At 36.6% G+C, this 22,223-nt stretch overlaps 1 protein-coding gene across 13 annotated transcripts in view; it reads right to left on the bottom strand.

Moving 5' to 3' along the window:
- Positions 1 to 12,411: 12,411 nt before the first annotated feature.
- CDC27 (cell division cycle 27) overlaps positions 12,412 to 22,223 on the bottom strand; it is a 67,905-nt gene continuing 58,093 nt past the window's right edge. For 7 of the 13 annotated variants that reach the window (XM_008535007.2, XM_008535008.2, XM_008535004.2 and 4 more), the window contains 3 exons: positions 17,576 to 17,650; positions 16,613 to 16,769; positions 12,412 to 15,446 (listed from right to left, as the gene is read on the bottom strand). In XM_008535007.2, coding sequence (XP_008533229.1) covers positions 15,364 to 15,446; positions 16,613 to 16,769; positions 17,576 to 17,650 — 315 coding nt within the window. In that variant the 3' untranslated portion in view covers positions 12,412 to 15,363. Of the gene's footprint in view, positions 15,447 to 16,612; positions 16,789 to 17,575; positions 17,651 to 22,223 lie in introns of all 13 variants that reach the window. The other 6 variants (XM_070560249.1, XM_070560250.1, XM_070560253.1 and 3 more) reach the window with 2 other exon arrangements.

Genomic DNA, 22,223 nt, shown 5'->3' with positions numbered 1-22,223 from the left:
GGGCCACTGAAGCAGAGTGTGCCAACTTACCATTGGCCTTGGGGCCAGCCCCGATCGCACACATTTTCAAACCTTTCCCTAAATCAAGGGCTATGATCTACCAAGTCCCAACCTGTGTTCAGTATTTTGCATTTATTGTTTCACTTTTTTCCCCTGTAGATTCTGTCTGTGCTTCTTTTAAATCCACTGCTCCATTCTGCCATCCCCTGGAGTGATTTAACCTCTTTCCTCACTCTCTATACCCACAGGCTTATGGTGGTGGTAGGAGCCCTACTCGAATTTTTTCCCTCTGTTTACAAGCAATTTGAAGTTACAGTATTTTCCTAGTAATGACGGAATGAACCTTGTGTAGTTTTTATTTGTTCTACTTGATTTTATGGTTGTTTTGGGAGTTTGAGGGGCAGATTTACAATCAGTCTACTGCCATTGTTTTCCAGCCCCAGAAGTCTCAATATACTTTTGTTAATAGAGAGATACATTTCAGCTATTAGCCATGATGAAACCCATTGAAAACTAGCAATAGAAAGGAAATATCTTAATTGAGCATCAATGGCTATAAATGGTTGTTGAAGTGGGAGTGAGTGTTGGGATTGGCAACGAGATAAGCAAAGGGAACGTATTTCATACTAGTGGCCTTAGATTGTATCACTGAGTTGAAAGTTTGAGAAAACTTTGAAACGTTTTCTTTAAGATTGGGAATAAGACAATGAGTACTTGCTATTATGGTTACTACTGCTCAATACAATATTGGTGATCCTGGCTATGGCATTTAAAAAGGAAAAAAGAAATGACGTATTTTATTTTATACAATGATTAACAAAGAATTAATCATTATTTGCAGATAATATAGTCTTAAATAGAAACCCTACAAATTCTTGGAATAAGAAAGTTCACTATAGGCATACATTGGAGATTGTGCGTTCAGTTCCAGACCACCACAATAAAGTGAATAGCATAATAAAGCAAGTCACATGAATATTTTGGTTTCCCAGAGTGTATAAGATTTATGTTTACACTATATTGTAGTTTATTAATTGTGCAATAGCATTATGTCTAAAAAGCAATGTATATACCTTAATTAAAGAATACTTTATTGTTAAAAGTGCTAACTACCATCTGAGCTTTCAGCCAGTGTTCTTTTTGCTGGTGGAGGGTCTTGTCTTGATGCTGACGGCTGCTGACTGATCAGGGTGGTGGTTGCTGAAGGTTCAGGCGGCTGTGGTAATTTCTTAAAATAAGACAACAGTGAAGTTTGCTGCATCGATTGACTCTTCCTCTCACGAATGATTTCTCTGTAGCATGTGATGCTGTTTGATACCATTTTACCCACAGGAGAACTTCTTTCAAAATTGGTGTTAATCCTTTCAAACCCTGTCACTGCTTTATCAACTAAGTTTCTGTAATATTCTAAACCCTTTGTTGTCATTTCAACAATGTTCACAGCATCTTCACCAGGAATAGGTTCCATCTTAAGAAACCACTTTTTTTCTTATTCATAAGAGGCAACTCCTCATCCGTTAAAGTTTTATCATGAGGTTGTGGCTATTCAGTCAATATGCAGGCTCCACTTCTAATTCTAGTTCTCTTGCTGTTTCCATCACATCTGCCATTACTTCCTCCACAGATGTCTTGAACATCTCAAAGGTATCCATGAGGGTTAGAATCAACTTCCTCCAAACTCCTGTTGATGTTGATATTTTGACCTCTTCCTATGAATCATGAATGTTCTTAATGGCATCCAGAATGGTGAATCCTTTCCAGAAGGTTTTCAATTGACTTTTCCCAGATCACCAGAGGAATCACTATCTATGGCAGCTATAGCTTTATAAAATTTATCCTTAAGTAAGACTTGAAAGTCAAAATTGCTCCTTGATCTATGTGCTGCAGCATGGATGTTGTGTTAGCAGGCATGAAAAGAATATTAATTTCATTGTACATCTCCATCAGAGCTCTTGGTTGATCAGATATGTTGTCAATGAGCAGTAATATTTTTTCTTTTTTAAATTGAGTTTATGATAATGTACAATCTTATGAAATTTCAGTTGTACATTATTGTTTCTCAGTCGTGGTGTAAGTGCACCACTTCACCCTTTGTGCCCACCTCCAAGCCCCTTTCCCCTGGTAGTCATCAATCATTTCTCTTTGTCTACATGTTTAAATTCCTCATATGAGTGGAGTCATACAGAGATTGTCATTCTCTATCTGGCTTATTTCACTTAACACAATTCCCTCAAGGTCCATCCATGTTGTTGTGAATGGGATGATTTTATTCTTTTTTATGGCTGAATAATATTCCATTGTATACATATACCATATCTTCTTTATCCATTCATCAGTTGATAGGCACTTAGGTTGCTTCCATGTCTTGGCTATTGTAAATAATGCTGCAATGAACACAGGGGTGCATGGGACTTTTGGAATTGCTGATTTCAAGTTCTCTGGATAGATACCCAGTAGTGGGATGGCTGGGTCATATGGTATTTCTATTTTTAATCTTTTGAGAAATCGCCATTCTGTTTTCCATAGTGGCTGCACCAGTTTGCACTCCCACCAGCAGTGTATGAGGGATCCTTTTTCTCCACAACCTCTCCAACACTTGTTAATTTTTGTTTTGGTTATTTTTGCCATTCTAATGGGTGTAAAGTGATATCTTAGTGTAGTTTTGATTTGAATTTCCCTGATGGTCAGTGATGATGAACATCTTTTCATGTGCCTATTGGCCACCCGTATGTCTTCTTTGGAGAAATGTCTGTTCATCTCCTCTGCCCATTTTTTGGTCAGGTTGTTTGATTTTTTGGTGTTGAGTTGTGTGAGTTCTTTATCTATTATGGAGATTAACCCTTGCTGGATGTATGACTTGCAAATATTTTTTCCCAATTAGTGGGTTGTTTTTTTTGTTTCAATCCTGTTTTCCCTTGCCTTGAAGAAGCTCTTTAGTTTGATGAAGTCCCATTTGTTTATTCTTTCTGTTGTTTCCCTTGTCTGAGAAGACATGGTGTCTGAAAAGATCCTTTTGATACTGATGTCAAAGAGTGTACTGCCTACATTTTCCTCTAGAAGCCTTATGGTTTCAGGTCTCACCTGTAGGTCTTTGATCCATTTTGAGTTTAGTTTTGTGAATGGTGAAAAAGAATGGTCAATTTTCATTCTTTTACATGTGGTTTTCCAGTTTTCCGAGCACCATTTGTTGAAAAGACTTTCTTTTTTCCATTGTATGCCCTCAGCTCCTTTGTCGAAGATTAGCTGTCCATAGATGTGTGGTTTTATTTCTGGGCTTTCAATTCTGTTCCATTGTTCTGTGCATTTGTTTTTGTACCAGTACCATGCTGTTTTGATTACTGTAGCTTTGTAGTGTGTTTTGAAGTCAGGCATTGTGATGCCTGCAGCTTTGTTCTTTTTTCTCAGGATTGCTTTAGCAATTCGGGGTCTTTTGTTGCCCCATATGAATTTTAGGATTCTTTGTTCTATTTCTGTAAAGAATGTCATTGAGATTCTGATTGGAATAGTGTTGAATCTGTAGATTGCTTTAGATAACATATGGACATTTTAACTATGTTTATTCTTCCAATCCATGTACATGGAATGTCTTTCCATCTCTTTATGTCATCATCAATTTCTTTCAGGAAAGTCTTGTAGTTTTCATTATATAGGTCCTTCACTTCCTTAGTTAAATTCACCCCGAGGTATTTCATTCTTCTTGTTGCAATTGTGAATGGGATTGTGTTCTTGAGTTCTTTTTCTGTTAGAGTATAGAAATGCTACTGATTTATGTAAGTTGATTTTATATCCTGCAAATTTGCTGTAGTTGTTGATTATTTCTAAAAGTTTTCCAAAGGATTCTTTGGGGTTTTCTATATATAAGATCATGTCATCTGCAAACAGCGAGAGTTTCACTCTTCCCTCCCTATTTGGATTCCTTGTATTCCTTTCTCTTGCCTAATTTCTCTGGCCAAAACCTCCAGTACTATGTTAAATAAGAGTGGTGATGGAGGGCATCCTTGTCTTGTTCCTGTTTTCAGGGGGATGGCGCTCAGTTTTTGCCCATTGAGTATGATGTTGGCTGTGGATTTGTCATATATGGCCTTTATTATGTTGAGGTAATTTCCTTATATCCCCATTTTGTTCAGAGTTTTTATCATAAATGGCTGTTGGATCTTGTGAAATGCTTTCTCTGCATCTATTAAGATGATCATGTAGTTTTTATTCCTCAATTTGTTGATGTGGTGTATCACGTTGATTGATTTGTGGATGTTGAACCATCCCTGAGTCCCTGGTATGAATCCCACTTGATCATGATGTATGATCTTTTTGATGTATTGCTGAATTTGAGTTGCCAAAATTTTGTTGAGAATTTTTGCATCTATGTACATCAACGATATTGGCCTGTATTTCTCCTTTTTCATGCTGTCCTTGTTAGGCTTTGGTATCAGGGTGATGTTGGCCTCGTAGAATGTGTTAGGAAGTGTTCCATCCTCCCTAATTTTTTGGAATAGCTTGAAAAGTATAGGTATTAAATCCTCTTTGAAAGTTTGGTAGAATTTCCCAGGAAAGCCATCTGGTCCTGGGGTTTTATTCTTTGGGATGCTTTTGATTGCTGTTTCAATGTCCTTCCTTGTGATTGGTCTGTTCAGACTGTCTGCTTCTTCTTGACTTAGCTTTGGGAGATTGTAAAAGTCTAAGAATTTATCCATTTCCTCTAGGTTATCCATTTTGTTGGCATATAGTTTTTCATAGTATTCTCTTATAATCCGTTGTATTTCTGTGGAGTCTGTTGTTATTTCTCCTCTTTCATTTCTGATTTTGTTTATTTGAGCTTTCTCCCTTTTTTTCTTTGTAAGACTGGCTAGGGGTTTGTCAATTTTATTTATCTTCTCAAAGAGCCAGCTCTTTGTTTCATTGATCCTTTCTACTGCCTTTTTTGTTTCAATAGCATTTATTTCTGCTCTGATTTTTATTATTTCTCTCCTGCTGACTTTGGGCTTTGTTCTTCTTTCTCTAATTCAGTTAGATGTAATTTGAGGTTTCTTATTTAGGACTTTTCTTGTTTGTTAATGTGTGCTTGTATTGCGATGAATTTTCCTCTTAATACAGCTTTTGCAGCATCCCATATGAGTTGGTATGGCATATTATCATTTTCATTTGTCTCCAGATATTTTTTGATTTCTTATTTAATTTCTTCAATGATCCATTGCTTGTTCAATAGCATATTGTGTAGTCTCCACATCTCTGTCCTTTACTCAGCTTTTTTCTTGTAATTAATTTCTAGCTTTATAGCATCATGATTGGAGAAGATGCTTGTTATTATTTCAATTTTTTTTAATTTATAGAGGCTTGCCTTCTTTCCCAACGTATGGTCTATCCTTGAGAATGTTCCATGTGCACTTGAGAAGAATGTGTATTCTGCTGTTTTTGGATGGAGTGTTTTATATATGTCTATTAAGTCCAACTGTTTTAGCTTTTCATTTAATTTCACCATTTCCTTGTTGATTTTCTGTCTGGATGATCTGTCCAATGATGTGAGTGGGGTGTTGAGGTCCCCTACTATTATTGTGTTATTTTTAACATCTTCTTTTAGGTTTGTTAATAGTTGCTTTATGAACTTTGGTGCTCCTGTGTTGGGTGCATAGATATTTATAAGCGTTATTTCTTCTTGATATAGTGTCCCTTTGATCATTATATACTGACTCTCTATGTCTCTCTTTACCTGCCTTATCTTGAAATCTAGTTTGTCTGATATAAGTATTGTGACACCTGCTTTCTTTGGTTTGCCATTAGCTTGGATTATCATCTTCCACCCCTTCACTCTGAGCCTGTGTTTGTCGTTGGAGCTGAGGTGTGTTTCCTGGAGGTAACAGATTGTTGGATCTTGTTCTTTAATCCATCTTGCCACTCTGTGTCTTTTTATTGGAGAGTTCAATCCATTTACATTGAGCGTGATTATTGATGCGTGAGGGCTTAATGCTGTCATCCTGTCACTTGTTTTCCGGTTTTCCTGCATTACCTTTGTTTCTTGTCCTGTGTGTTTTGGCCTACCCATTGACATCTGGAGTTTCTGATTTCCTTACTTATTTTTTGTGTCTCTGTTCTGTTTTTAAGGTTAGTGGCTACCCTGAAGTTTATATTCAGAACCTCGTGTATAACATAGTCCACTTTCTGGTGGCCTCTTATTTCCTTAGCCTAAACTGATTCAGTCCCTTTCCTTCTTCCCTCCTAAGTTATTCTTGTCATCTCTTATTCCAACTTGTGTTGTGAGTTTGTGGTTAAAGTGGTAAGATTGTCTTTGTTTTTGGTGTTTTCCTTCCCTTTATCCTAATGCTATAGTTGTATATTTGCCATCCTATTCTGATTCTATCTATTTGTCTCCTTACTCTGTGTTTTGTGGCCCCTTTTTCCCTTTTTTTCTTTTCCAGGTATGACGGCCTTCTTGAGGATTTCTTGTGGAGGGGGTGTCTCATGGCTATGAAGTCCCTTAGCTTTTGTTTGTCTGGGTAAGATTTAATTTCTCCCTCATATCTGAAGGATATTTTTGCTGGATAGAGCATTCTTGGCTGAAGATTGTTAGCTTTTAAAGTTTTGAATATGTCATTCCATTCTCCCCTAGCTTGTAAGGTTTCTGCAGTTAAATCTGCTGAAAGTCTGATAGGGGTTCCTTTGTAGGTTCTTTTCTTCTGCCTTGCTGCCCTGAGTATTCCTTCTTTGTCATTCTCTTTTGCCATTTGTACTACTATATGCCTTGCAGTTGGTCTTTTTACACTGACATATCTAGGAGACCTGAAAGCTTCCTCTACACATATTTCTCTCTCATTCTCCAGATTTTGGAAGTTCTCTGCTATTATTCCTTTGAACACACTTTCTGCTCCATTCTCCTTTTTGTCACCCTCCGGGATTCCAAATATTCTTATATTGCATTTCCTCATTGAGTTGGCTATTTCTTGGAGATTTTCTTCATTCCTTTTTATTCTTAATTCTCTCCTTTCCTCTGTCTGGAGCCATTCAGCCTGTCTATCTTCGATTATGCTGATTTGCTCCTCTATGGCATCCACACAGGCACTCAAGGAATCAGTATTCTGTTTTATGTGATCCATTGTATTTTTCATCTCTAGTGTTTCTGATTGATTCTTCTTTATAGTTTCAATCTCTTTTATGAAGTAACTCCAGAAGTCGTTGACTTGTTTCTTTATATTTTCCTTTACCTCATTGAGTTTTTTGACTATAGCTATTCTGAATTCATTTTTGTTTAGTTTACTTATTTCTTGAGTCCTCAGGGCATAATTCTGGGTGCTTGTTTTCCCTGTGGTCTGGAGATTTGATGAATTGATGGATGCTGGAAGGATGGGTCTTCCCCATGGTGGTATTATTTGGTTGCAGTTAAAGCCTGTCGCCACTAGATGGAGGTCAAGAGCTGCATACTCTGAGTCCTCTGCCTTCAGCCAAGATGGCCAGCACAGCATCGGTTAGGGGAGGGAGGGCACCTTCTGTCCCACGTAGACCCAGTTTCCTGATCAGCTCTCGCTATCTGCTCTCCTGGGGTTTTGGCTTGCTGAGGTCACCCCATGCGGAAGCTTTCCCCCATTAGAGGGCTTCCATCTGGGCTGCATGGCTGTGGGAGTTCTGGGTGATCCTGTGGATGCGCGGCCCCTCCCCCACTCCTTCCTGCTCTGAGCCTCCTGCGGCAGTGATCCCAGTCTTTAGGGGAGGGAGTGAAGTTCTCTCTTACCCCATTCCAGCTCCTCTGACAGGGGCTCCAGCCTCTCCGCCCTCTGTTGTTTGGTTGCTGTGGGTCTCTGAGGATTTCTGTGCTATTATGATCTTTTTGTGTTGGAATATGGTTGCTCTTTTTTTGTTGTATGTTGGAGGGGAAAGAGTCCCGGGCAAGCTCACTCTGCCATGACTCTGATGTCACCTCAAGGAGCAGTAATATTTTGAAAAGAATTTTTTTTCTGAGCAGTAAGTCTAAACAGTGTGCTTAAAATATTCAGTAAACCATGTTGTAAACGGATGTGCTGTTATCCATGCTTTGTTGTTCCATTTATAGAGCACTGGCAGAGTTGATTCAGCATGATTCTTAAGGGCCCTAGGATTTTTGGAATGGTAAATGAGAACTGACTTCAACTTAAAGTCACCAGCTGCATTTGCCCTTACCCAGAGAGTCAGCCTGTCCTTTGAAGCTTGGAAGCCAGGCATTGACTTCTCCTCTCTAGCTATGAAAGTCCTAGACGGCATCTTCCAATGTAAGGGTGTTTCGTTCGCAGTGAAAACCTGCTGTTATTGTAGCTGCCTTCGTTAGTTCTTAGCCAGGTCTTCTGGACGACCTACCACAGCTTCTACCTCAGTGCTGGCCGCTTCCCCTGCACTTTTGCGTTACGGAGACGGCTTCTTTCCCTAAACCTCATGAGCCAACCTCTGCTAGCTTCAAACTTTTCTTCTGTAGCTTCCTCACCTCTCCGAGCCTTCAGAGAATTTAAGAGTCAGGGCCTTGCTCTGGATTAGGTTTTGGCTTAAGGGAATGTTGTGACTAGTTTGATCTTCTATCTAGACCACTAAAACTTTCTCCATATCAGCAATAAGGCTGTTTCACTTTCTTATCATTCATGTGCTCATTGGAGTAGCACTTTTAATTTCCTTCAAGAACTTTTCCTTTGTATTCACAACTTGGCTAATTGTTTGGTGCAAGAGGCCTAGGTTTTGGCCTATCTGTGCTTTCGACATGCCTTCCGCACTAAGCTTAATCATTTCTAGTTTTGATTTAAAGTGAGAGACATGCTACTCCTTCCTTCACTAGAACACTTAGAGGCCACTGTAGGGATGTTCATTGGCTGAATTTCAATATTTTTGTGTCTCAGTGAACAGGGAGGCCCCAGGAGAGGGAGAGAGACAGCAGGGGAACAGCTGGTCAGTGGAGCAGTCAGAACACACATTTATCAATTAAATTTGCAGTCTTACATGGGTATGGTTTGTGGCTCCCAAGAACAATTACAGTAGTGGGGCTGGCCTGGTGGCATAGCAGTTAGGTTCGCACGTTCTGCTTCAGCGGCCTGGGGTTCGTCAGTTCAGATCCCAGGTGCAGACATGGCACTGCTTGGCACACCATGCTGTGGTAGGCGTCCCACATACAAAGTAGAGGAAGATGGGCACGGATGTTAGCTCACGGCCAGTCTTCCTCAGCGAAAAAAGAGGAGGACTGGCAGCAGATGTTAGCTCAGGGCTAATCTTCCTCAAAAAAAAAAAATTACAATAGTAACATCAAAGATCACTGATCACAGATCACTAAAACAAATATAATAATGAAAAAGTTTGAAATATTGTGAGAATTATCAAACTGTGACTCAGAGACATGAAGTGAGCAAATGCAGTTGGAAAAATGGTGCTGATAAACTTGCTCCATACCGAGTTGCCACAAACCTTCAATTTGTAAAAAACACAATATCTGCAAAGCACAAGAAAATGAGGTGTCCCTGAGGCATATCTTGGACATATTGTGGGTTTGGTTCCAAACCTTTGCAATGAAGCAAATTTTGCAATAAAGCGAGTCACCAATTTTTTTGCTTCCCAATTCATATGGAAGTTATGTTTACACTGTACTGTGGTCTATTGAGTGTGCAGTAGCATCTTGTCTAAAAAAACAATGTACATACCTTAACTAAAAAATACTTTATTGCTAAAAAATGCTAACCATCATGTGAGCCTTCAGCAAGTTGTAATCTTTTTGCTGGTAGAGTGTCTTGTAAAAAACACATTATCTGTGAAGCACAATAAAACAAGGTACGCCTGTGTTGTCTATGGCTGCTTTCTCACTTTAGCGAGAGTTGAGTAGTTGCACATAGACTGTATGGTCTACAAAGCCTTAATATATACTATCTGACATTTTATAGCGTCAGATATAGTGTGTATATAATTATACATGTAGTGCAGATTACACTGTACATACATAATCTGACCTCATAGTTTATATTTTGCAACTCCTGATCTATCACTTGCAGTTATATTGGCATAATCATCTGAATCACTCAAATAATGTTGTTTGAGGTGTTGGATTCTTCTCAATACTTTGTGAGTTAACACTTTACTGGACAAGGTGCTAAGAAGAAAAACTCATCAGGAGTTCTTAGTTTGTTAATAATGAAAAGACTTGATTGGGTAAAGATATTTCTTTGTATATAATGACACAAACTTTCTTGCCAGTTTATTGCACTTGTCCCAATCGATGCTACATTTGTGCCCACACTCATCTGCATCTCGAGTAACACTAGCACTTATTTGCTTTTTATTTAGCATTTATGGATCACTTTGATATGAGAATCTTCTTTCATCTTTACAGTCATATAAGGTAAGGCATGTATTACCTGCTTTATACAAGAGGAAACTAAGGCTTTGAGAAACCAAAGCATTTGCAAAAAGCAGAAAATCTTTCCCAGGAATAACTTGGCAGACTTTTGCTTACATATTATTGGCCAGGACTGGGTCATATAATCATCCCTAGCTGCAAGCGATCTTGGTAAATTTAGAATCTGGTAGAAGGGGATGAGTTTGCTATGACTGGTTTAAATAAATCATGATTATCACCTGGGGTTGGACATGGAAACTGAGCTTTTGTTAGGAAAGAAGGGGGGAAGGGCTGTTGGCTCAGCAGCCAAGGGCACCTGCCACACTGCCAAAGAGAAGTTATTGCTTTTTGTCAGTTGGTCATATATTCCACTTACTATACATAAACAAATGGGTATGGCTGTGTTCCAATAAAATTAAACAGCCAATGGGCTGATTTGCCCTGCAGGCCATAGACAATCCCTGTTCTAGATTAAAAGTTTACTATTCTCCAGTGAACTCCTCTCACAGGATCAAGTCTTGAGTTTTACATGTCATCTCCACTCTATTAACACCATTGTGTATTTGCACAGTGCTTTAGTTTTACAAAGCACTTCCATGATGATTTAACAGATTTGATCTTCAGTCCTCTGTGAGCTAAAAAGGATAGATCTCTTCTTTGTATTGATGAGAAAAACGTTTAAACGAATTGTTCAACATCACACGGCTACTGAGGGGCAAAATCTACGTTTCCTAGATAGTTTTTGATGCTTTTTAAAAATGCATCACTAGAAATCTTAATTCTCCTTCATTGTTCTTAGCTTCCACTGTTACACCTTTTCTTAGTCAAACTCTAGTGAAGCATTATGCATTTTCAATGACTTGAATTTTCTTCTTAAATTCAGCTTTTAACCCCAAATTGAAAATTCTATTTTGAGGGTGTTGAATATAAAAAGAATGCTTGTGATAGGGGAAATTGGTAATGAAGAAAATCTAGGAATTGAGAGGAAATTGAGGATTTAAAATTTCCTATTTTAAAGCAAATTCTAGTCACTCAAGGAGAAAGAACACACTTTCAACTTCAGTGTGAGAAGAAAAGTAAAGAGGCAGGATACAGACCAAAGCCCCATCAGAGGACTATGCAGATGACAGATCTGGATCTGTGGTTAATAATAAAGTTTCCTCTGCAAAACCCAAACTTATATGATACTCTACTATCAAAATGCTAGAGAAGACACCTACCAGGTAACATTACACATATTTGAAGCTTCCAGAGGAAGTCCAGAATTAAGTAAACGAGTCTGAACAGACATTAATGCCCAAAGTGTCCAGCTCTATCATCTAATAGCTAAGTCTCGGTTTTCTTTTCTGTAAAATGGAGTAATACCTACCTTATAGGGTCAAGGATTGGAAATATTGTACACAAAGCAGGTAGCACAGTACACATGGCAAGATCTCATTAACCAAGCCAAAGAATACTTCCTGGCTCCAATTTCTAATTGTCTCTGTGTGGCTGACAGTAAATGGCAGGTCCTGGGGAAGGTTATGAAGTCTGAGTCGTGTCTTCTGATCTGCCTAGCTCATCCTATTTCATGTATCTTTCTCTGTTGTTATGCTTTCTTCAAGTCTGAACAAAACACTTCAGCTCTCTACACTTTCTCCAAGATATCAAACTGGAGTAAAATTTAGTTTCCATCATCTTTTTTCAGATCTTGATTTTTAAAATAGATTCTAACTGGAACAAAAGGGCTTGGTGTCCCTTTTAAAGGAATTTCAGAAATCACATGATTAAAGAACAAGCAGTTGACCTGCAAAGTAGCAGCCACTGGCAAGGGGCTTCTGTAGTTGGAAAAAAATATATTCTAAAAATTGCCATTTTTTGTCACAGTATTTATTTTGAAATTCCAAATATTACTAAAAAATAATGTGTTTTTAAAAATATATACTTATATATATTAGAAGAGGATGTAAGTAAAAAAAAAAATTTGAGAAACATCGCCCTAGACTTTTGTGGAACATAAAACTGTAATCTTTCACTGTCTTGCTGTGCCTTACTATAAAAATACAGATGGCACAGCTCAGATATAGCTTTAACAACTTGATTAGAAATTGCTTTCAAAAGTAATTTATTTTGATTTTCCATATCTTTTAATGAATTGCAAATATATTAACAGAAAAGATCCCCCCCCAAGACTGTACAATTTCTGAAATAAGTCAGGAAAAGCAAAAAGAAGACAAAAAATTACATTGTTTCAATGCAAATAGAACACACACATCACACCCACACTTGCATTTTCCCAGGTTTTCACAAAGAAAACGGGTCACCATATTTCTCAGTGAAGACCCATACTATACTCTGGCTAATCAGAGACTTCCAAACTTTTTTCTTCAAAAAGAACATTTTTAATAGACTAAATACTGGTTATCACTGAGTTTTTGTTTAAGGTACAACAGCAGCATGGTTCAAATGTTACTTGCAGTTCTTAGAAAAAATAAAAACTTTAAAGTAATGAAATACAGAAAAAGAAGGGACCACCTTTCATTATTTTGAGTACCATTGTTCTCTGGAAAAAATATTTCCAACCTCTTAAAATCCCAGACTTAAGAACCATTTCCAAGGGGAAGAAAATAACCAATGCCACAACATAACTTCTGAACAAAAGTGTGTGTGTGTATATATATATATATATATGTATATTTGTGTAAAAAGCTTAAAGAGAAAAAAAATGTCAAAGTATTTAGTATTTTTAATTTCCTTCAAAGTAACTTGTGAAATTTGACGCAAATATTTTGCTTGATCAAAATGCATGTTCTCTTCTGGTTATTTGATCCCCATTCTATGCAGAGAAAAAAAAAAGAAAAAGAAAAAAGAAAGCCAGAAACAGTTACTAGGTGGGAAATAAGGCTTCAAACACCTAAATGACTTTGAAAGTAGGTGTGAGGAAAAATGAACTAAGGCCAAGCTCGGGCTGAGTGGCCCTCAGCCAGCCACTGCCATGGTGTGCCTTCCACAACTACCCTTTTATCCTTGGTCTCAAAATTAGTACCAGAAAGACTCTCACCTCTGGCACAGAACATAAATTCCTACTACAAAAAGGTAACTAACTATACATCAGCAAATTATGTTCTGAACTTAGCATTCTCCAGGCTTTGTAACATAGAGCTCAGGTTGAAGCTTTGTATGAAACTCTATATTTGATACTGTTACACAGCCAACTTATGATTTGCCAATTAAAAAATAAAAGAATATAAAATTAAATATTATAGAACTAATGGATAATAAAATGGGATTAGTTAGAATCTAAGTGCTAGCTTTGGGAATTCTTAATGATATTCATTTACTCCTAATCTTTCCTTTTTCTTATAAATTATTTTTTTAGGCAGCATATATACATAGATTTAGGCGAAATTTTGTTAAAGACCTCTCTGGCACCCAATACCTAATCTAAGACTCTGACTTGAATTAATTTATAATGGTATCTAATCCACATTCAAATGAGCAGATTAACAGTAAATGATAGAAAATTGCTGAATCTATAGGCTAAAATTTTTTTCACATCTTATGTAATCCACCTTATTTTCACAGCTTGACTAACAAATACATGTAACCAGGTAACCAGTAGATAAGTTTGTCCTTCATCAAATAATCCAAAATAATAACTGTAGGCCTGTCATTCATAAGAAACTATAATTTGTTATATTCTGATACTGGCACTTAATAAAATGTGAACAACTAAAGTTTCTGTAAAATTTCATTACAATAAAGGAGATACACAATTTAAGACTAAATCTGTTACTGTGGAATTCCAATCATTCTCATTTTATTATGCATAATTAGATCTTTAAAATTATGGCCATTCCCCAAAGACACCAACCTGTATTATGACAAATTCAGGAGAAAACTGATCTCCTTCATAAGAACGGGGGTTTTTTGCAGCTAAAAATTTCCAATATCCTAAACCCAATCACTCTTAGTAAATGTTTTGGTGACTCACACTACTGAAAATAATTTGAAGCAGAGAGCCAAAAGGAATGGAAATGACCCCAACCATAGGTAACTACACATTCTTGCTTCTGCTTAAACACTTAGAAAAGTCAGAGATACTGTCTTGAACAAATAAGATTCAAGGTTATGGTACAATTCTGATTGTATTAAGGCTTTCACTATCATGATCTCTTAAAGTCTCTCCACTTTAGTGTTCTCATTTTGATTCTTACGGTGAACTTAAATGGTCATTAAGGGCCTTGTTTTGACTTTTCAGTCAGCAACCACTCTATCGTCTCTGAATGTTAAAGGTGATCCCAAAGAGCTCAAAGAGAAGAGGCAATATGGTAAGGACCAACTTTAAAGTTTGCAATACCAAGACAACAATGATCAACACTCTGAAGCAAGATGAATAAATTAAAATTCTTGGTTAGACATTAAAGCATTCTTGCCAAGAAGAAGTGTACATTGTATGGAGGAATATTTGATTCCTACACATGAGTCCCAATATGCCCATCACATTTGTTTATGGGAGATACTGCAAGTTTAAGGTAATTTACATTCCTTGGCAATCAAGTTACTCTGTTATAGGCAATGTCTTTTATTGTTCCATCTGGCACTTGCTAACACCATTCTTGAAGAACCTAGAAATGAAGGTCATTCTGTTTATCAGGAACAGAACCAAATAAAAACAAATTTTTAGAAAAATGACCAAGAAATTCTGGTTTATCACTATTTTCCATATCTAATGGTTCCTTCAAGATAAAACATAACTCTTCCTTCCATGATAGCTTTCCAACAAAGGTAGATTAAAGAAAAAAAAGAAAAGAAAGGTTCCCACCCTACCCCCCTAAATTGTCATTCATACTGGTGAAAGAGCCAGTCTTGTTAGCAGCTAAATATTGCACTGCCTTTCATTTTGTGTACAGTCAGGGTCCAATGAAAGTGGCACACTCATGGTATAAGTGATGGATGATGACAATGCCGGCTCAAGAGTGAAGACTCAGTATATGGAAGGACAAGAAACATGTCAGCACTAGTCACACATCCAGTTGCAAAAGTCTGATTTCCAGAAGTTAAAATTCATCACTTTCAGCTGCATGAAGTTGTGTGTCATCCGCATCTGTCATGCTGCTCTCCTGGGATTCATCTGTTCCCACTTTAAAAATAAAACAAAAGCCTACAATAAAGTGTCTGACAAATATTTCTTGTTGGTTCATGAAAACAAGTAAGGAAAACTATTATATTCAGAGAGATGAAACCTTAAATAAAGACCCTTAAAAGTTCTGATATCCTTCAATTAAATGCAATTCAAGTTTCTTATTTTACAGCATGTCTGAGAAGATTAGTTTATTGCATTTAACCTTTAAGAGTTTTAACTACTAAAACTGCCTCTCCCTAATGAATTCCTTATTCTTATGCCAAGAATTAACACTAGTTCTCTCAGACATTAAAAAAAGACTGATATTCCCTCCAATTGTTGACTCTACTTTGGGGATAATCCTTGCTAGTCCAGAAAAATACAGAATATAACCTTCAGTTTAAAAACGGTTATTGGGATTATAGGAATTATAATTTCACCAAGCTTTCTGGAACAAAGCCAGAGCCATCTTAGTTTATCTTATCAGAAGTTTCTCAATTCTCTTATTAAAAAATATTGATCCTTTAAGTCTTGGTTCTCACTAGTTATTTTAAGACACACGCAATTTAGGGGTATTTACTGCCTTAAACTTATAATTCTTTGTTCTCTCCTTTCTTGATCTCTCAGTATATATATTAGCTACATTTTTGGATTTTGGATTTGCCAGAACTACTCAGAATTTAAATATCCACTACTACAGATCTGTCAATACTTTAAAATGTGCACAAATTTATTATTCATTCACTTAGCATACTGTCACATCTACCCTTTTCCCCCTACTATATTCCTATGAAGCAGATAGGACAGGCAATAGTTACACATTCAAACCTAAATTGAGGCACAGGTAAAAATCAGCAATGGATTTGTCACAGTCACACAGCAAAGCAGATCCAGAACTGAGACTAGTTACCTGACTCCATCAGCACTTTGTTATATCACCCTGTTCAAGCTTCCTAAAATTCCATTTAGTATAAAGAATATACCATGGTTAAAAAAAGAACATAAAGTGCAGCGCACAAAACCTTATGCACAAGGTAGCTTTCTAGATACTCAAAAAAATTTCCGTGTTTATTCTGTGTCACAAAGAAATATCTGTTCCATCTTACTAAGTCTGATGCGGTGTTTCACTAGCTCTCTGGTTTGAGTAACCACAAGTAAACCTAATTCACGTGAATAATACTCACTGATCTGTTCTTCTTGGGTTATTGGCTCCTCATCATCTGGAAGGTAGCGTTTATCAATTGCCTCTTTAATCTGGTTATTGGCTCCTTTAGGATCTAAATCCATAGCCCAAGAGAAATTCATCAGGGCGAGGTGCGTTTGACCTAACTTCTTGTAAACCTAAAAATAAACAGCAGCACTACATTTTTCATTAAGTTGTGAGCTTCAACTATAAAATCTTAAACATTTACAGTTTAAATTAGGCTCCTGATTTATGTGCTAGAAATCCATTCTGATGAGTAGGACATTGTCATCCTATAGAAGAACTCATACCAACTTTTGAGTCCCTTTTAATATATTCAGATAGTATTTTCAGAATTCCTTGCCTTTCTCACATAGTGAGCTTTCAATAAATCACACTCTGACTGGAACGATGACAACGGGAAGAAATGGACTATAAGCTGCTTGATTAGCATTCACTTATACAGATTTTAAATGGAGTTATATCAACTCTCAACACCTGTCCACCGTTCCCTGCTACCTTAACCAACTGGCATCTGGGACCCAGTCTTTCAAGTCCTGACCAATCTGGCCCTGGAAATCTTGGAAGCCATTTCTTCTAATTAAGACAACACAGTGCCATTCATTTTCTTCTTTAGGGGGATATCTAAGTATTTTATTGATAATTGGAAGTTAAGGGCTTTCTAAGACGTAGTCTCAGTTATGAATTCATTACTGGCCATTGGTTGCAAGTGCTAATATACTTCCAAAATCACAGCTAGGTTAGGATTATGGGGGGTTTTCCTGCTTCTTCATTAGGTTATCTTCTTAAATGTTAAAACTAAATCCACTCTTCATTCCCAGAGCATTTAATTCAGCACTCTAGTTGAATTTGCTCAATAGATGTTACACAATAAGTATATTTATTCTTTATAAGTTAATATTTGTTATGCAAGTCAGTTTAGGACCAAGGCCCCAATCTTTACCTTTCCTATTAAGAAGTAAACGAGGGATTCTTTGGGAACAATTTGTTTCAATTCTTCAAGTTCTTGTAAAGCAGACTGAAAAAAGCAAAGAAAAACAGAGTAGGAAAATTTTACCAAGTTTTGACTAAGCACGTGTTTTTATTTCATTTTCCAAAGCATCTTAACTAAAGCTTATTAGAACTTAATCAATGTACTTCCTTATTGCATTAATTCCTGTTGTTGTGAAAATAAAATGCATGAAAAATACTTATGAGCTAAGAAACGGCAGGAATTCACCAGAGTACATTGAAAACATACACACGCAGATGGTGACAACTCTTGTCACAATTTTATTTAAAATAACAATACTCCATCACACTGTGTGTGAAAGTGTTTTGAAGACTGGCTGTAGAACAAAACAATTCCAAAGTTCTGTTAATAGGCTTCTGCCATGATGTGAGCACTACAGCTTTGAAAACCAACCTGCCATTTTAACTAATGATGAGGAGCCTAAAATTTCACCCTGTGAATTGCATTAAAACTATCTAGTAATCTTTTGACCATTGCTAAAGGGTTAGGGAGACTGAGAAGAAAGATAGAGAATTAGATTTGTATTTAAAGGAAAGATATGAAGGTTAAAAATAAAATTGGCTCCCCAAATGAGGTACTATCCATTTTTCACCTAGCAAATGGACAAAAATAAAAATAATTTGATGTTACATAAAGTTACCATGAGTGAGGAGAATCTGATATTCTCATAACTGAGACTGGAACTGTAAATTGATGCAACCTGTTTGTGAGGACAATCTAGCAATATCTATTAAGTCAAAAACTGCATTTAAGCATTGATTCAGCCATCCTATTGCTAGGAATTTATCCCAAGGATATACTCAAAAAAGTTCACTAAGTCATCTTTATAAGAACATTCAACCCACCATGCTATTGCAAAACACTAAAGGCAATCAAGGTATGTCTAATCATAGCCTAGTTAAATAAATTATGGTCCATCCTCTATGGAACACTAGATCTGTAGGTGTGCAATTGTATGTTTAAAGAAAAAAAAGCAAAAGCAAGATACAAAAGAGCATGTACAGTGCTATTTCTTTTGTAACAAAGCATACATACCACACACAAACAAATACAGTTACGTGGGTATTCACATAAATATTTTATACATAGATTATGTGGGCATATGCATGAATTTTTTTTTCCGGGAAGAAATCAATATATACATGCCCCTAAACAAGGGAAGAATGGTTTAAGCTTTGGGGAGGAGATGACTGAGGGGATGGGGGAGGCTCCTATTTTTCACTTGGTAGCTTTCTCTACTATCTGAATTTTCTAACATTATAAATATTATACTTTATTCCCCTTAATGTCCACAGAGGTTATCTACTTTTTGTTTTCTTGTTTGTAGTAAAACAAAATCCAACGTAAGTTAGGTTAAAAAAAAGATAAACACCAAGTATCTATTCATGAGTGCTAAGTGAAGACAGCAAGTTGTAAAACAGTATGTGTAGTTGTATTAGTTTTCTTTTGCTGTCATAACAAATTACCACAAATTTGATGGCTTAAAACAAGACAAACTTTTTATCTTATAGCTCTATAGGTTAGAAGTCCAACACGAGTCTCACTGGGCTAAAATCAAGGTGTTGGGACGGTTGCCTTCCTTTCTGGAGGGAATCTGTTTCCCTGTCTTTCTCAGCATCTAGAGGCTGCCTGAATTCCTCGGCCTTGTAGCCTCCTCTCTCTGTATTCAAAGACAGCAAAGGCAGGCTGAGTCCCTCTCATGCTGGTTTCAACTACAGCTGGGAAAGATCCTCCAATTTTAAGGATTTATGTGGTTAAACTGGGCCGACATGAATAATCCGGGTGCCCTCGGCAACCCACGGTCCTTAGCCTTAATCACATCCGCAAAGTCTCTTTCGCCATGTAAGGTAACACACTCACAGGCACCCAGGATCAGGGCATGGGTATTCTTGAGGGGCCATTATTCTGCCTGCCACTATAGCATAAGCCTACTGTGTTAGGAACAATTCAAAAGTATACAAATAATGAGACAAAGATCTAGAGAAGTATGATCTGAGCTGTGAATAGTGCTCCTCCCTGGAGGGTGAATTTATGAGGCACATTCAACTTTGTATTTTTTGTACTTTTATATTATTTGGATTTTTTGGTAACAAGCATATTATCTTCATAAAAAAACCCCCACAAAGATATAAAGAATAAAGCAATGATCAAAGATAGTGGGCTAGTAAAGTATCACAAGACTATGAAATTTAGGTAACATAAGGGAATTTCTTTCTTCATCTATTGGTATAAGACTTTAGTTTTATTTCTCTAAAAAGGGTATAAAGAACAAGGAACTATTATAGTTCTATATTTCACAGTTCCAAAAAAGTTTAATACATTTTCCCCCCTTAACCTAAAGCTAAATGTAATTTCTTGGCTTTTGTAAAATTTTTATTGGCATTACCTAAAATAAAAGATTTGTCTAAACTCTTTTCATGGGAAGTAGGGTGAAAGCAGCTGGGTGGTAGGTTCACAGGGATTCTCATCATATTATATGGTGTTTGAAATTTTCTATAATGAAAGAGGAATAAAAAAGAAGACTGAAGGCAACACACACACACTTTTGTGGGCAGTGTTATTTGTTTAAATAAAATGCGATGCTTTTTACACAAGCATGTAGGGGCTCCGATGCATCCTTAACACTTCACCCTCTTCCTAACTGCTGGGAACCCAAGAGAAATAAACTCGAAGGACTACTAGGCTGAATGAGTGTGACAGTCACACCTGCATGTCAGGGAATGGAAGATTTATTACGTATGATAATTCTATGAGGTAGACTGTTCTTTTTTCCATCCATAGTGTTACCGATCGTAAAATATTTATGGAATAGAGTAGCAAAATGAGAGTCTGTGGTCATGGATGTTAGTTACTTAAAACTATTCAAGAACATTACTGAGAAGGACTGACGAAGCCTGTATCACAATGAAGAAGCTTGATGCTGATTTCAACACCGCAAAGCAGCAGATCTCATGCTTTTTGTTCTCCGGACCTCTTTACATTCTTAAAGCTTATTGAGGAACCCAAAGAGTTTTTGTTAATGTGGAGTATAGCTATCAATACTTACAATATCAAAAATCAAAACTTGAAAAGTTTAAAATAACAATAAACTCATTACATGTTAACATAGATAATGTTTTTTTAATGAAAAATAACTTTTTCAGAACAATAATAAGTCAGTGAGAAGAGTGGCACTGCTTAACATTTTTGCAAATATCTGGTTAACAGAAGACAGCTGGATTCTCTTATCTGCTTCTACATTCAATCTGTTATGATAAAGTCATGTAGCTTCCAGAAAATTCCACTGTACATTCGAGAGAGAATGAGAGTGAAAAAGGCAAATAACATTTAAATATTATTATGAAAGTAGTTTTGACCGTGTGGACTTCTTAAAAGGATTTTTGGGGACCCCACAGAAATTCCCAGAACATACTCTGAGAACCAATGCTTTAAAGAAATCTTAATCAGGATGATGCACCCCAACCCTTCTCTACTGCTATTCCACACACAGTTCAGAATGGATATGTTTCCTTTCTAGGAGAGGATGTTGTAATTGTCATCAAAATTTCATACATCTATCATGCCTCCTCCTCCCTCTGATAATCTACTTACAAAGACTCATTGAGAAATAGTGTCTAACATAGCATCAGAGCTCTCATTTTTGTCCCAAAAGACTCAAGACCTACATGATGAGATATCAACACAAACATGAAATAGGGTGGTGTCTAGCAATGTTTTTGCCACAGAGAGGTTGATGTAGCCCTCTAATACCATTTGATTTTCATTTTGGAGTCAAGACATTTCAGAAGCAACCAGTAAATTTTCCTTATGCTCCATTTTATATTATTTTAATATAGACATATTGGATATATCTATATCTAATCCATGCATCAAAGTAGGCCTTATAATTTAGCCAACTCCCAAACTGGTACTCAAAAACGGCTATAACAATACAGCTTGAACAACAGGTTAGATTAGAACTTAGGCTTCTTGAAGCAAGTACAGGGCTGATTTATATGGCATACGTGGTAAGTGTGTTGGCATTAAAATGGCTTTAAGAATACTAAATTGAATAAAATCCTTCAACTGATGAACCTCACCACACATCAATGAAGCAAAAACATAAAAACAAACAGTGAGTTATAATTACAGTACCTCAAACAGCAAGTTAAAAGTTGAAAAATGTTTGTTAGATTTAAAAGAGCCTTTTTTAAAAGGACAAAAACAGTAGGACTAGACATCTACTTCTTCATAAAGAAAAATACAGTAAGACTAGAGGAATTACTGACTAGATGACAATTATTGAATAAATTATACATTTGATCCTTTTATATGTCTTTACTAGCCCTGAAAATAGTTAAGACCTTATCATTGTTTTCGTATTTTTCAATTTCAGCAAATTTCAATGTGTATTGGAAGAAAAGATTTCTAGGGAAAGAATCTATCAAAATGGAACATTTGGCCCAAATTTTTCTCTGCACTTAAATTTTGGGTATTTTTCGGTAACTTTTTACTCCTTTTAGTAAGAAGAGCCTGAATTTATTAAAAAAGTAACCTGAACTTTAAATCAAAACTTTGGATTCATGGTTTATGATTGAGT

The sequence above is a fragment of the Equus przewalskii genome, chromosome 10 (genome assembly GCF_037783145.1).
Source record: "Equus przewalskii isolate Varuska chromosome 10, EquPr2, whole genome shotgun sequence".
Taxonomy (NCBI): Eukaryota; Metazoa; Chordata; class Mammalia; order Perissodactyla; family Equidae; genus Equus; species Equus przewalskii.
This window is presented reverse-complemented; position numbering and strand designations above follow the sequence as displayed.